The 16,811-nt window shown below is 43.4% G+C and overlaps 1 protein-coding gene across 3 annotated transcripts in view; it reads left to right on the forward strand.

Annotated features, from left to right (window-relative positions):
* SYK (spleen associated tyrosine kinase) overlaps window positions 1-16,811 on the forward strand; it is a 255,942-nt gene that overhangs the window by 182,080 nt on the left and 57,051 nt on the right. For all 3 annotated transcript variants that reach the window (XM_069762302.1, XM_069762301.1, XM_069762305.1), the window contains one exon: window positions 189-398. In XM_069762302.1, coding sequence (XP_069618403.1) covers window positions 189-398 — 210 coding nt within the window. The remainder of the gene's footprint in view (window positions 1-188; window positions 399-16,811) is intronic.

Here is a 16,811-nt window from a genome sequence, read left to right on the forward strand (position 1 = left end):
AGAAAATAACATTTTGCGCTCAAAGAACTAAGAAAGATCAGGTCATAAAAGGGTTAGAGTAAAAATATTAAATTAAAAAAAGGTACATTTGAAGACTTTGGTCATGAAAGAAATTTTCAGCAGCATGTTCACTTTTTGTATACAAAAGCCTGAACTTTGATTTACCAAAATTCTGTTAATATTTACAGATCTGAAAGAAAAGTCGCAGTTAAAATTCTTAAAAACGAGGGCAATGACCCATCCATTCAACAAGAACTTCTCGAAGAGGCTAAAGTGATGCAGCAACTGGATAACCCATACATTGTCAGAATGATTGGCATTTGTGAAGCTGAATTTTGGATGTTGGTTATGGAGTTGGCAGAGCTTGGACCCCTGAATAAATTTTTGACTAAAAACAGGTATTACCAGAAAACAGTGATATTATTATAAACCTCTTCTTTCACACATTGATACTAGGCGCTAATGTGGCCTTTTATACTCATATTAGACTCGGAGCACATATCTCCCTCAAAGAGTTTTGCATAGGTGTCTCTGTTTAGACGCATCAATTATATTGCAGCATTTAAAGAAAAAAAAATTAGTATACATGAAAAAATTTGTATAACTGCAAATAAAGTGAGAAAATGTCATGTAACAAGTAAACGAATAGAAATAGTTAATGCAAATAAAATATAGTACTTAGTTAACGCTATTTTGATTTAAAAAAAAGCGTAAGGGTATGTGTCCACTTTCAGGATGGCCGGCGGTATCGTCGGAGCGGCTTTGCCGCTCTGCGGTAAGCCCCGCCCCCTTCTGGGACGCGATGATGCCGGATGTGTTCACAGCACACATCCGGCATCATCGCACCCATCGCATAGGGCCCTGTGCTATATCTTGCGGCGACGCAGCATCGCCGCAAGATATACGGACATGCTGCGATCTGAAAAGACGTGCAGCATGTCCGGAGTCGCAGGGCGCCGCGTGCGTGTTACCACGCATAGTGGAGACGGGATTTCATTAAATCCCCTCCACTATGCTGTAACATCTGGACGCTGCGTGTCTGACGCTGCGGCTCTATGCAGCGTCAGACACGCAGCGTTTCCTGCACGTGGAAACATACCCTAAAAGGCATCCCAATGTCGCAAGGTGCACCCAATCGGGACAAGTACCTATTTCTTAGGCCCCTTTCACACATCAGTTTTTTGCCGTCAATCACAATGTGTTGGCTCTACAGATCGATGGATCCGTCGCAGATTGTGAAAAACTGATGGGACCGATTCGTTTTTTCGACAGATCCTACTAGCGGATCTGGCTAAATAATACGTAGCATGCTCAGTTAAAAAAAAAAAGGAATCCATCGCCGGATTCCATCATTTGACGGATCCGGCGCCCATAGGCTTCCATTCGAGAAAACAACAGATGGCGACGGTCGCTGTCTATTTTTTCGACGTACACAAAAAATGTTACTTTGTCAGTTGTCTCCGGCCACCGGACAAACAATTTTTTATGTATCCGGTGAACAACGGATGAAACGTGAGGTCATCCGTCGCAATTCAGCGTATATACAAGTTTATGAGAAAAAAAAGGAGCCAGCGTCATCAGTCGCCAGATTTGTTTTTTTAAAAATTCAACGGATTGCAACTGATAGCAAAAAACTGATGTGTGAAAGGGGCCTTACCATTCACCTTACTGTGTCAGCGGAAAAAGATTTTATCTACCATTTAAAGGTTGATACAATCTATTGATTACTATTAGCAATTTTATCACTTATCATTATCACTTCTCTTAGAACATGCACCATGTGCTATAAATAACATTATAACTTTATTCTATAAGTCAGTACAATACGGAGTCATGAAAACCACACTAAAATAATAAAATATAAATACTTTATTCGCTTACATTAAAAGAGTAATATAGAAATAGGGTCCAAGGTGAAGACAACAAGGGGAAGAACAGATAAATGTATGCTTGATTACAAATCTCCATTTAAACATATGAAATACTAAATACTATGACTTCAATATCTACAATCAAGCATTACAATTATAAATAACATCCAAGCCAACATTAGTTGGAATACTGGATACTCATAAAAGCTTTATTGATCTACTTTCTTTCTAAATTAAAAGATTAAGGTTTTTTTTTAAATGTGTGTAATAATAACATGCTCATTCATAAGTGGTACGATACTTTGCAGTCCTCTCAACACCAATGTGGGGTTTCCCATCCCAGCTTGCTAAGGGGGTTGCAGGGTAACGAGTGTTGTCCTTTTATATCCTATTCCCAGCAGGTGATGTAAGGAGTCTGTGATAAGGCAAATGAGCAGTGACATCCACTCCATAAAAATAATGTGCCTTGCCTTCAGCAATCTCAGTGGTTAGCGTGTGTTAAAGGAACACTTCCTCTGACATCATTGATCTGTGCCCACCCCGTAAGGATGCACATGGGGTTGGACCCAACATAGTGTACAGACATAAAAATGATACATTATGACATTATAACATAAGTGTCACAACCCTCCTTCCCTGTCCCTAGCGCTATGGGGAGCCGTATCTATCCCTGCTCCCTGGAATACTTCTAATATTATTATTATTATTATTATTATTTATTATTATAGCGCCATTTATTCCATGGCGCTTTACATGTGAGGAGGGGTATACATAATAAAACAAGTACAATAATCTTGAAAAATACAAGTCACAACTGGTACAGGAGGAGAGAGGACCCTGCCCGCGAGGGCTCACAATCTACAAGGGATGGGTGAGGATACAGTAGGTGAGGGTAGAGCTGGCCGTGCAGCGGTTTGGTCAATCGGTGGTTACTGCAGGTTGTAGGCTTGTCGGAAGAGGTGGGTCTTCAGGTTCTTTTTGAAGGTTTCGATGGTAGGCGAGAGTCTGATATGTTGTGGTAGAGCATTCCAGAGTAGGGGGGATGCACGAGAGAAATCTTGTATGCGATTGTGGGAAGAGGAGATAATAGGGGAGTAGAGAAGGAGATCTTGTGAGGATCGGAGGTTGCGTGCAGGAAAGTATCGGGAGACGAGGTCACAGATGTATGGAGGAGACAGGTTGTGGATGGCTTTATATGTCATGGTTAGGCTTTTGTACTGGAGTCTCTGGGTGATGGGGAGCCAGTGCAGGGATTGACAGAGGGGAGAGGCCGGGGAATAGCGGGGGGACAGGTGGATTAGTCGGGCAGCAGAGTTTAGAATAGATTGGAGGGGTGCAAGAGTGTTAGAGGGGAGGCCACAGAGCAGGAGGTTACAGTAGTCAAGGCGGGAGATGATGAGGGCATGGACTAGGGTTTTTGCAGATTCTTGGTTTAGGAATGTGCGGATCCGTGAAATATTTTTGAGTTGGAGGCGGCAGGAAGTGGAAAGGGTTTGGATATGTGGTTTAAAGGAGAGATCAGTGTCAAGGATTACCCCAAGACAGCGGGCTTGTGGGACTGGGGAGAGTGGGCAGCCGTTTACTGTAATGGATAGGTTCGTTGGGGAGATCGCGTGAGATGGGGGAAAGATGATGAATTCTGTTTTGTCCATGTTAAGTTTTAGAAATCTAGTGGAGAAGAAGGATGAAATAGCAGACAGACATTGAGGGATTCTGGTTAGTAGGGAGGTGATATCTGGTCCAGAGATGTAGATCTGTGTGTCGTCAGCATAGAGATGATACTGAAAGCCGTGAGATTCTATGAGCTGTCCCAGGCCAAAGGTGTAGATGGAGAAGAGCAGGGGTCCTAGAACTGAACCTTGCGGGACTCCGACAGATAGGGGGCGAGGTGAGGAGGTGGTGTGTGAGTGGGAGACGCTGAATGTACGGTCAGTTAGGTATGATGAGATCCAGGATAGGGCCAATTCTGTGATGCCAAGGGATGAGAGGGTCTGCAGCAGCAGGGAATGGTCCACTGTGTCAAAGGCAGAGGACAGGTCCAGGAGGAAGAGGACAGAGTAGTGTCGCTTGCTCTTGGCGGTTAATAGGTCATTGGTGACCTTAGTTAGGGCAGTTTCAGTGGAGTGGTGTGACCGGAAGCCTGATTGAAAGCGGTCGAAGAAGGAGCAGGAAGATAGATGGGAGGACAGTTCAATATGGACATGTTGTTCCAGTAGTTTTGAGGCAAAGGGGAGAAGTGATATAGGGCGATAGCTAGATACAGAGGATGGGTCAAGAGAGGGCTTTTTGAGGATAGGTGTGATTGTGGCATGTTTAAAGCTTGAGGGGAAAATGCCAGTTGTTAGTGATAGGTTAAAGAGATGGGTTAGGGTTGGGATGAAGACTGTGGTGAGGTTTGGGATGAAGTGGGATGGGAGTGGGTCAAGTGCACAGGTGGTGAGATGCGATCTTGAGAGTAGAGTGGAGAGTCCGTCTTCTGTAATGGTGGAGAAGTTGGTTTTGGAGGTGGAGGGCTGGGTAGTTGGGAGGAAGGGTTCTGGGGGTTGTTTACTAAAATTGTCTCTGATGTTCTCAATTTTCTGCTTGAAAAATGAGGCGAAGTCTTCAGCTGAGATGAGTGGGGAGGGAGGAGGTGCTGGGGGACGGAGGAGAGAGTTGAAGGTGTTGAATAACTGTTTGGGGTTGTGAGACAGGGAGGATATGAGAGATGAGAAGTAGGTTTGTTTTGCTGTGGCGAGCATGGTTTTGAAAGCAGTGAGGGACTGTTTGAATGCGATGAAGTGCTCGATGGAGTGGGATCTTTTCCATCTGCGCTCAGCAGCTCTGGAAGCTCGCCTCAGTTCTTTTGTCATGCTGGTGTGCCAGGGTTGTCTGTTGATTTTGCGAGCTTTGGTATGTGTGAGAGGGGCAAGAGATTCCAAAGCTGCAGCTATTGTGGTGTTATATAGAGTGGCAGCATCATCCGCATTGTGTAGGGAGCTTATGTCTGTGAGAGGGAGGAGGGATTCAGAGAGTGAGTGAAGATCAAGGTGTTTAAGATTTCTGCGAGGGTGTGAGAGTTTGTGGGGTGGGGGTTGTAGACAAGGAGTGGAAAGGGAAGAGAATGTAAGTAGGTTGTGGTCAGAAAGAGGAAGAGGTGAGTTTGAGAGGTTAGAACGGGAGCAGAGGCGGGTGAGAATGAGGTCCAGTGTGTGACCATCTTTGTGGGTGGCTGTAGAAGACCATTGAGTGAGGCCAAAGGAGGAAGTGAGAGATAGAAGTTTAGTGGCAGCTGAGAGGGAAGTGTCAATGGGGATGTTGAAGTCGCCCATGATGATAGTGGGGATGTCAGCGGCGAGGAAGTGGAGTAGCCAGGTGGTGAAGTGGTCGAAGAAGGTGGTGGCTGGCCCTGGGGGACGGTAGATGACAGCCAGTTGGAGGTTGGAGGGGGAGTAGATGCGCACAGAGTGCACCTCAAAGGAAGGGAGGATAACAGAGGGTGGCAGTGGGATTGGGGTGAAGGAGCAGTTATCTGACAGGAGAAAACCAACTCCTCCGCCATGCTTGCTGCTGGGGCGGGGTGTGTGAGAAAGGTGGAAGCCACCGTAAGAGAGTGCCGCAGGGGAGGCTGTGTCAGAAGGGGTGAGCCAGGTTTCAGTGATGCCGAGGAAGGAGAGTTTGTTATTGATAAAGAGGTCATGGATAAATGGAAGTTTATTGCAGACAGAGCGTGCGTTCCATAGTGCTCCAGATAGGGAAATTGGGGGAGTGGGGGCAGGATGAATGGGTATGAGGTTACTGTGGTTGCGAGGACGTGTAGAGGATCGTGGCAGGGGATTAGAAATGAGTGTGGGGATGTGATGAGGAGGGCCAGGATTTGGGGATATGTCGCCAGCAATGAGGAGCAGCAGACAGAGCGTTAGAAGGTGTGAGCTGGATAGGTCATGATGTGGCCGTGTGTGCCTGGCGAGAAAGGATTGTATGTGGAGGAATAGTTCTGTGGAGGAGGTGAGATGACTGGGGAGGATTGAGGAAGAAATGACTAGTTCTTTACTGGGTGGAGGGACTACAGGAGATAGGAAGAAATAGAGTAGTATGGGGGTGAATGTGAAAAGAAACCGAAACATTATAGTGGTTTTCTATTCCTTTACCTTCCAGTCAATTCCAGTCCAATTCTAGTCTAATTCATAGCAATTAAAAAACTGCAATTTAAAAGATGCAATTTCTAAGATGGTCAGACACGTCTGGTCAGACTTATGGCTATGAATTTATGGGCACCTAAGGGCTCACAGCTGAGAGGGAGGATGTGGGCGTGTGTGTCTAGAGCACATGTTCACAGTTAAGCCAGGTCATAAAGAGGGGGTGGGGTAGATGGCCACTCAGGTATGCAAGCAAGAAGCAAGGGAAGTGAAATACGAATGGATAGAAAACAATGGGTAAGCAAAGCATACCAGGTGGGAATTATATGCAGTTCACATAAACACACATTGCAGGAAAGGCAGAGTAGATGGACAGCAGCATACCAGGTGGGAATTATATGCAGTTCACATAAACACACATTGCAGGAAAGGCAGAGTAGATGGACAGCAGCATACCAGGTGGGAATTATATGCAGTTCACATAAACACACATTGCAGGAAAGGCAGAGTAGATGGACAGCAGCATACCAGGTGGGAATTATATGCAGTTCACATAAACACACATTGCAGGAAAGGCAGAGTAGATGGACAGCAGCATACCAGGTGGGAATTATATGCAGTTCACATAAACACACATTGCAGGAAAGGCAGAGTAGATGGACAGCAGCATACCAGGTGGGAATTATATGCAGTTCACATAAACACACATTGCAGGAAAGGCAGAGTAGATGGACAGCAGCATACCAGGTGGGAATTATATGCAGTTCACATAAACACACATTGCAGGAAAGGCAGAGTAGATGGACAGCAGCATACCAGGTGGGAATTATATGCAGTTCACATAAACACACATTGCAGGAAAGGCAGAGTAGATGGACAGCAGCATACCAGGTGGGAATTATATGCAGTTCACATAAACACACATTGCAGGAAAGGCAGAGTAGATGGACAGCAGCATACCTGTGGGTAGACAAAACAGCTTGATTAGAGGATACAGGTGGTGATGAGGATGATGAAAGTACAGCAGTGATGAATGCTCAAATGACACATGGAATTCTAGTCTAATTCATAGCAATTAAAAAACTGCAATTTAAAAGATGCAATTTCTAAGATGGTCAGACACGTCTGGTCAGACTCATGGCTATGAATCAGCTACTAATAGTGAAGACACTGGGACCACATACCTTTCTGAGCTCTTGAATCTGCCTTTAGTCTGTTCCCTTCCCCCAACCAGATAAGCTGGTAGTAGTGTATGGAAAATCACCAAACAGACAACAAGAGAATACGTACAGGGATAAAGGAAAATTCCAATCATACAAAACTCACACCCCAATAGCACTGGGGAGCAGAACCAAAACCAAGCAACAGTCTCTATATAAATCCACAAACAACAAAACTCATCTAACTCATGAACCATGCAGCATGAAGCAACTCTGGCAATCCCTGCTTGCCAGAGGCCAGTATAAATAAGAGAGGGGAGTGGCCAACTCTGAACAGCTGAGAACATCAAGCAGATAAGCTTGCTTTCAGGAAAGAAATCTGCACTGTTTAATATGAAGGTGAAGTGCTTCTAATAAGTGCATGAGTAGGAGAAATCAGACAGTGTGGTCTTCTTGCTCCTCTCTGTAGCAGTAAACCCTGTTGTGAACTCTGTTGTCAAGCTCCCTCCTGTGGTCATGAATGGTACTTCAGCTAGTTCTGTCCATGAACTTCCTTTGGAGGTGGTGAGTGGTGCTGCTGCTTCTGAGTTTCCTTTCACAGGTGACGAGGCTAATTCGTTGGCTGGCTGCTCTATTTAACTCCACTTAGTTCATTGCTCCTTGCCACCTGTCAATGTTTCAGTATTGGTCTAGTCCACTCCAGGATCTTGCTGGTGATTTGTCTACTCTATGAGAAGCTAAGTTTCTGCTTGAATTTTACTGTTTGCTATTTTCCTGTCCAGCTTGCTATTTGATTTTTGTCCTGCTTGCTGGAAGCTCTGGGATGCCGAGGGGGCGCCTTCGCCCCGTGAGTCGGTGCGGAGGTCTTGTACCCTCGGCGTGGTTTTTTGTAGGGTTTTGTGTTGACCGCAAAGTTACCTTTCCCATCCTCTCTCTGTTCAGTAAGTCGGGCCTCTCTTTGCTAAATCTATTTCATCTCTGTGTTTGTGATTTTCATCTTGTTTCACAGTCAATATATGTGGGGGGCTGCCTTTTCCTTTGGGGAATTTTCTCTGAGGCAAGGTAGGCTTTGTTTTCCTCCTTTAGGGCTAGCTAGTTCTTAGGCTGTGCCGAGTTGCATAGGGAGCGTTAGGCGCAATCCACAGCTATTTCTAGTGTGTGCGATAGGATTAGGGATTGCGGTCAGCAGAGTTTCCACTTCCCAGAGCTTGTCCTGTATTTTTGTCACTATCAGTTTTTTTCTGTGTCCTCTTAACCACCAGGTCCATTGTTGTCCTAACCACCAGGTCATAACAAAACCAATAGCAATAAGTGAAAGGAACATGATTGGCATAACACCATAAAAATAACACCACATGATTAAATATGAAAAAAATTATTGATCAAGTACCGAAATAAGTCACTTAATTAAAGTGCATGCTAAATAATAAGAATAACAATATCAATTAAGATATTTTTATCCATTCATTCATAATTCACCTTATAAACTAGAAAAGTAGACAATTTTTTATGCTTTAAATAGAAGGAAATAAAACTTTAAGACGATGCTTAGGGTCTCACCATTCATTGTCATGCAAGTCTTGTCAACTAATCTTAGACCTTCGGGAGGCAGCATTTTCAAGACCATAGAAATGTAAATAATATATGTATATATATATATATATATATATATATAGTATATATAATATATCTGTATACATATATATATATACTAGATGGTGGCCCGATTCTAACGCATCGGGTATTCTAGAATATGCATGTCCACGTAGTATATTGTCCAGCCACGTAGTATACAGCACAGAGCCACGTAGTATATTGTCCAGCCACGTAGTATACAGCACAGAGCCACGTAGTATATTGCACAGCGACGTAGTATATTGTCCAGCCACGTAGTATATTGCACAGCGACGTAGTATATTGCCCAGCCACGTAGTATATTGCCCAGCCACATCGTATACAGCAGAGCCATGTAGTATATTGCCCAGTGACATAGTATACAGCAGAGAGCCACGTAGGATATTGCCCAGTGACGTACTATATTACCGAGCCACGTATGTCACAGGTGAAAAAAATAAAAAATAAACATACTCACCTAACGATCCGAAGGCCCCTTGTAGTTGAACATACTCACCATTCTGGTCGCTGCTCCTCAGCGTCCTGTCTCTCCGCTTCCTGGGATCCAACGACGCTGTGCAGATGGGCGCGCGGCTGCCACCATCTTGCATTCCCACGATGCTTTGCGAAATTACCCATATGACTTAGCGATCTCGCGAGACCGCTAGGTCTTATGGGTAATTTAACAAAGCATCGCCAGGAAAGGAAGATGGCGGCAGGCGCGAGCGAACAACGGAGGGTGAATATAGCAGGTTTTTAGTTTTTGTACTATTTTTAACATTACTTTCTTTTACTATTGATGCCGCGTAGGCAGCATCAATAGTAAAAGGTTGGGGACACACAGGGTTAAAAGCAGTGGTAACGGAATACGTTACCGCCAGCATTAACCCTGTGTTAGCGGTCACTGGAGGGGAGTAAGCAGTGGAGCACCGGGGACACTGACAGCGGGGAGCGGAGAGCCGGGGACACTGACTGTGGGGAGCGGAGCGCTGGGGACACTGACTACGGGGAGCGGAGCGCCGGGGACACTGACTACAGGGAGCGGAGCGCCGGGGACACTGACTGCGGGGAGCAGAGCGCCGGGGATACTGAGCGCGGAGAGCGGAGCGCCGGGGACACTGACTGCGGGGAGTGGGCACTGACTGCGGGGAGTATGGAGTGGCCATTTTCTTACGGACTGTGGCCATCGCTGATTGGTCGTGGCTGTTTTGCGGTGACCAATCAGCGACTTGGATTTCCATGATAGACAGAGGCCACGACCAACGAATATCCATGAAAGAAGGACAGACAGACAGACGGAAGTACCCCTTACACAATTATGTATATAGATATTTCTTACTTATATGTTATGAAAGGTAATTCAGTACCACAATGGACATAGAGGTCAGCGCACATACAGTGACCTGGCAATAACCCAAAAAACAAGAACGAGCTCTGAGACGTGGGAACTCTGTTGACCGCAATCCCTAATCCTCACCAACCACACTAAAGGCAGCCGTGGATTGCGCCTAACGCTCCCTATGCAACTCGGCACGGCCTGAGAAACTAGCTAGTCTGAAGATAGAAAATAAGCCTACCTTGCCTCAGAGAAATACCCCAAAGGAAAAGGCAGCCCCCACATATAATGACTGTGAGTTAAGATGAAAACAAAAACGTAGAGATGAAATAGATTTAGCAAAGTGAGGCCCGACTTTCTGAACAGAGCGAGGATAGGAAAGGTAACTTTGCGGTCAACACAAAACCCTACAAAAACCACGCAAAGGGGGCAAAAAGACCCTCCGTACCGAACTAACGGCACGGAGGTACACCCTCTGCGTCCCAGAGCTTCCAGCAAGCAGTAAAATACAAATTGACAAGCTGGACAGAAAAAAACAGCAAACAAATAGCAAAGAGTAACTTAGCTATGCAGAGCAGCAGGCTACAGGAACGATCCAGGAGGAAACAGGTCCAATACTAGAACATTGACTGGAGGCCAGGATCAAAGCACTAGGTGGAGTTAAATAGAGCAGCACCTAACGACTTCAACACATCACCTGAGGATGGAAACTCAGAAGCCGCAGTACCACTTTCCTCCACCAAAGGAAGCTCACAGAGAGAACCAGCCGAAGTACCACTTGTGACCACAGGAGGGAGCTCTGCCACAGAATTCACAACACTTATAGTTTCGTAGCCCATTCCAGCTTTGTGCAGGTCTATGTTCTTGTCCCTGTCATCCTTATAAAGCTCTTTGATCTTGCCCAAGTTGTAGAGGTTACAGTATGTCTGATTAAATGAGTCTGTGGGCATGAGTCTTTTTATAAAGGTGACTATGTAAGACAGCTGTCTTTAATGCAGGTAATGAGTTGATTAGGAGCGCCTAACTGATCTGCAGTAGCCAGAACTCTTAATGGTTGGTGAGGGATCAAATACTTATTTCTCACTGCAAAATGCAACTAAATGTATATAATTTATACAATGTGATTTTTTGAATTTTATTTTTGATATTCTATCTTTCAATGTTAAAATTAACCAACCCTCAAAATTATAGACTGTTCATGTCTTTGTCAGTGGGCACTCAACTTTTTGAAGTTTGTCAGTGGGCAAACTTACAAAATCAGCAACGGATTAAATACATATTTCCCCCACTGTAGTATAATGCAGCCCACATTGCCTTGCACAAAGTATAATGTGCTTTACTTTTGCTTCAATATAATATAATGTGCACCACATTGCCTTCTACAAAATATAATGGCCCCACTTTGCCTTTCATATAATATAATGGCCACGTATAGCTTTTCATATAATACAATACACCCCACATTGCTTTTCACAAAATATAATGTGCTCCACTTTTGCTTCCATATAATATTCCCCATTTTGCTGTCCATATAAAATAATGCACCCCATATTGCCTCCCATATAATATAATGTGCCCCACTTTGAATTCTATATAATACAATGCACTTCATATTACATTCCACATAGTGTAATGCACCCCACATTGTCTTCCATATAATATAATGCACCCCTCATTACCTTCCACATAGTATAATGCACCGCATATTGCCTTTCACAAAGTATAATGTGCTGCACTTTGGCGTCCTTGTAATATAATGAACCCCACATTGCATTATACATAGTAAAATGCACCCCACATTGCCTCCCATTTAATATAATGCATCCCACAATGCCTTTCACGTAGTATAATAAGCCCCACATTGCCTTCCATACCTACTATAATGCACGTAATGCAAGTATAATGTGCTCCACTTTGGCTTCATATAATATAATGCACCCCACATAGCTTTTCACATAGTATAAGGTGCCCCACTTTGCTTTCCATATAATATAATGCACCCCATATTACCTTCTACATAGTGTAATGCACCCCACATTGTCTTCCATATAATATAATGTACCCCATATTGCCTTCGATATAATATAATGTACCCCACATAGCCTTTCACGTATTATACTGCATACCACACTGCCTTCCACATAATATAATGGAACCACATAACTTTCCATATAATACACTGCACCCTACATTGCCTTCCATATAATATAATGCTCCAGGCATTGCCTTTCGCATAATATAATGCACCCTACATTGCCTTCCATATAATATAATGCTCCAGGCATTGCCTTTCGCATAATATAATGCACTCCACATTGCCTTCCAAACTCACGAGGTGAAAATTGTTGGTACCCCTCATTTAATGACAGAAAAACCCACAATGGTCACAGAAATAACTTGAATCTGACAAAAGTAATAATAAATAAATTGAACAAATGAAAGTCAGACATTGCTTTTCAACAATGCTTCCACAAATATTTATAAAAAATAAAACTCATGAAATAAGCCTGGATGGAAATCATGGTACCCTTAGATTAACTAGAATAGTATAACTGCATGGCAGTTTTCCTGAATGAAATTTGAGTTCCTTTAGGACACACATTTTCTCTATGATCAGTGTGAAGTGATTACTAAGGGTCATAATACTAAATACTGTTTTTTAAAATACTGCCAAAAAAGACCCTATATTGGGCAAGTTACGGTAATATTGGGCAAAGCTAAGAAAGCATACAAGCACACAAGGCCGCCAGAATGTTCCGATGTGCGCCGCGCGACCTGAGCACCATGCGTGCACCAGAGATCACTTCCGATAAGGTGCTACAACTTTTTTAATATTAACATTGCTTTTCAGATATATTCTCCTCACTAAATACATGAAAAATATGAAAAAAAATCAAATTTTCCAAACTGCTAGACTAGGACCCACTTAACTCTATTACCCCCTTATTTTCCATTTGGTGTATTCATTTTTTCCTCCCCTTCTTCCAAGAACCATAACTTTTTATGGCTGTATAGATGCTTGTTTTTTGTGGGACGAGTTGTACTTTTGAATGACACCATTTATTCTGCTACTTAGTATACTGGAAAATGGGAACAAAAAAATCCAAGTGTGGTGAAATAGCAAAAAAGTATGCTATTCCACTATTCTTTTGGGGTTTTTTATTTACCTTGTTCAACATATAGTAAAACTGACCTGGCAATATGATTCCCCAGGTCAGTGTGAGTAAGCAGATACCAAACATGTATAGTTTTTTTTATTTAAGTGGTGAAAAAATGTATGCTTTAACGGATCCCGCTGATTCTGAGATTGTTTATTCATGACATATTGTACTTCATGTTACTGGTAAAATTTCTTCGATATGACATGCAATTATTTATGGAAAAAATGGAAATATGGCAAAAAATTCAAAAATTCTGCAATTTTCACATTTTGAATTTTTATGCCCTTCAATCATAGAGATATTTCACAGAAAATACTTAATAAATAATGTTTCCCACATGTCTACTTTACATCAGCACAATTTTGGAAACAACATTTTTTTTTGTTAGGAAGTTACAAGGGTTAAAAGTTGACCAGCGATTTCTTATTTTTCCAACAAAATTTACAAAACCATTTTTTTAGGGACACCTCACATTTTAAGTGACTTTGGGGGGTCAATATAACAGAAAATACCTAAAAGTGACACTATTCTACCCTAAGGGTATCAGGAGAAAATGGACCACAAAAATCATTGTGCAATTTCTCCTGAGTGCGCTGATGCCCCATATGTGGGGAAAAGCCACTGTCTGGGTGCATAGCAGGGCTCAGAAAGGAAGAAGCACCTTTAGGCTATGTGCACACTTTGCAGATTCCACTGCGGATTTTTCCGCAGCGGAATTGCAAAATCCGCAGTGAAAACCCATCGCGGTTTTTACTGCGGATTTATCGCGGTTTTTACTGCGTTTTCTTCTGCGGATTTTCAACTGCAGTTTTCTATTGGAGCAGCTGAAAATCCGCAGAAAAGAAGTGACATGCTGCGGAATGTAATCCGCAGCGTTTCCGTGCGGATTTTTCTGCAGCATGTGCACAGCGTTTTTTGTTTCCCATAGGTTTACATTGAAATGTAAACTCATGGGAAACTGCTGCAGATCCGCAGCGGTCAAATCCGCTGCGGATCCGCAGCAAAATCCGCAAAGTGTGAATATAGCCTTAGACTTTTTGAATGCAAAATTGTCTGGAATAAATGGTGGCGCCATGTCACAGTTGGAGCCCTCCTAATGTACAGTGGGGAAAAAAGTATTTAGTCAGCCACCAATTGTGCAAGTTCTTCCACTTAAAAAGATTAGAGAGACCTGTAATTGACATCCTAGGTAGACCACAACTATGAGAGTGAAAATGAGAAAACAAATCCAGAAAATCACCTTGTCTGATTTGGAAACATTTATTTTGCAAATTATGGTGGGAAAAAAGTATTTGGCCACCTAAAAACATGCAAGATTTCTCTCACAAACCTGTAACTTTTTTTAAGAGAATCCTCTGTCCTCCACTCATTACCTGTACTAATGACACCCGTTTGAACTTGTTATCAGTATAAAAGACACCTGTCCACAACCTCAAACAGTTACACTCCAATCTCCACTATGGTGAATACCAAAGAGCTGTCAAATGACACCAGAAACAAAATTGTAGCCCTGCACTAGGCTGGGAAAACTGAATCTGCAATAGGCAAGCAGCTTGCTGTGATTAAATCAACTGAGGGAGTGATAATAAGAAAATGGAAGACATACAACACCACTGATAATCTCTCTCGAGCTCTCTCCAAGCTAGATCTCACCCTGTGGGCTTATAATGATCACAAGAACAGTGAGCAAAATTGCCAGAAACACACGGGGAGATCTAGTGACCACCTGCATAGAGCTGGGACCACTGTAACAAAGGATACCATCAGTAATACACTACGCCACCAGGGACTCAGATCCAGCAGTGCCAGACATGTCCCCTTGCTTAACCCAGTACATGTCCGGGCCCATCTGAAGTTTGCTAGAGAGCATTTGGATTATCCAGAAGAGTATTGGGAGATTGTCATATGGTCTGATGAAACCAAAGTACAACTGTTTGGTAGAAACAAAACTCATCGTGTTTGGAGGAGACAGAATACTGAGTTGCATCCAAAGAACACCATACCTACTGTGAAGCATGGGGGCGGCAACATCATGCTTTGGTGCTGTTTCTCTACAAAGGGACCAGGACAACTGATCTGTGTACATGAAATATGAATGGGGCCATGTATCGTGATATTTTGAGTGCAAACCTCCTTCCATCAGCAAGGGCATTGAAGATAAAACATGGATGGGTCTTTCAGCATGATAATGATCCCAAGAACACTGCAAGGGCAACAAAGGAGTGGCTTTGTAAGAAGCATATCAAGGTCCTGGAGTGGCTTAGCCAGTCTCCAGATCTCAACCCCATAGAAAATCTTTGGAGGGAGTTGAAATTCCATGTTGCCCAGCAACAGGCCCAAAACATCACTGCCCTAGAGGAAATCTGCATGGAGGAATGGGCCAACATACCATCAACAGTGTATGCCAACCTTGTGAAGACTTACAGAAAACATTTGACTTGTCCTCTGTCATTGCCAAAAAAAGAAATATATAAAAAATATTGAGATGAACTTTTGTTAACGATCGAATACTTATTTTCCACCATAATTTGCAAAATAAATCTTGCCAAATCAGACAAGGTGATTTTCTAAATTTGTTTTCTCATTTTGACTCTCATAGTTGTGGTCTACCTATGATGTCAATTACAGGCCTCTCTCATCTTTTTAAGTGGGAGAACTTGCACAATTGGTGGCTGACTAAACACTTATTTTCCCCACTGTACCTAAACAGTGGAAACCCCCTAATTCTAACTTCAACCCTAACCCCAACACACCCCTAACAATAGTCCAAACTAGGGTTGAGCGAAACGGGTCGGCCATTTTCAGAAGTCGCCGACTTTTGGCAAAGTCGGGTTTCATGAAACCCGACCCGACCCCTGTGTGGGGTCGGCCATGAGGTCGGCGATCTTCTAAATCTGGTATCGGAATTCCGATACCGAGTTCCGATATGTTTGTAATATCGGAAATCGGTATCGGAATCCATATTTAAGTGTAAAATAAAGAATTAAAATAAAAAATATTGCTATACTCACCCTCTGACGCGCCCTGGTACTAACCGGCAGCCTTTCTTCCTTAGAATCAGCGCGTGAAAGACCTTACATGATGTCACGGCTTGTGATTGGTCGCGTGACCGCCCATGTGACCGCTCGCGCGACCAATTACAAGCCGCGACATCACCGAAGGTCCTTTAAGCGCTGGTTCTTAGGAAGGAAGGCTGCCAGAAAGAAGCAGGGCGCGTCCGAGAGTGAGTATATACCTAATAGGACCTAATCGCGCGACCAATCACAAGCCGCGACGTCATCTAAGGCCCTTCACGTGCTGATTCTAAGGAAGGAAGGCTGCCGGTTAATACCAGGGCGCGTCAGAGGGTGAGTATAGCAATATTTTTCATTTTAGTTCTTTATTTTACACTTAAATATGGATCCCAGGGCCTGAATGAGAGTTTCCTCTCCTTCAGATCCTGGGAACCATTGGAAACCCAATGCACTGCATTGGGTTTCGTGTTTCGGCCGACCCCGACCCCTACTTTTTTATAGGATCGGCCGATTTCACTCGACCCGACTTTTGAGAAA

Source organism: Ranitomeya imitator, chromosome 1 (assembly GCF_032444005.1).
Source record: "Ranitomeya imitator isolate aRanImi1 chromosome 1, aRanImi1.pri, whole genome shotgun sequence".
Taxonomy (NCBI): domain Eukaryota; kingdom Metazoa; phylum Chordata; class Amphibia; order Anura; family Dendrobatidae; genus Ranitomeya; species Ranitomeya imitator.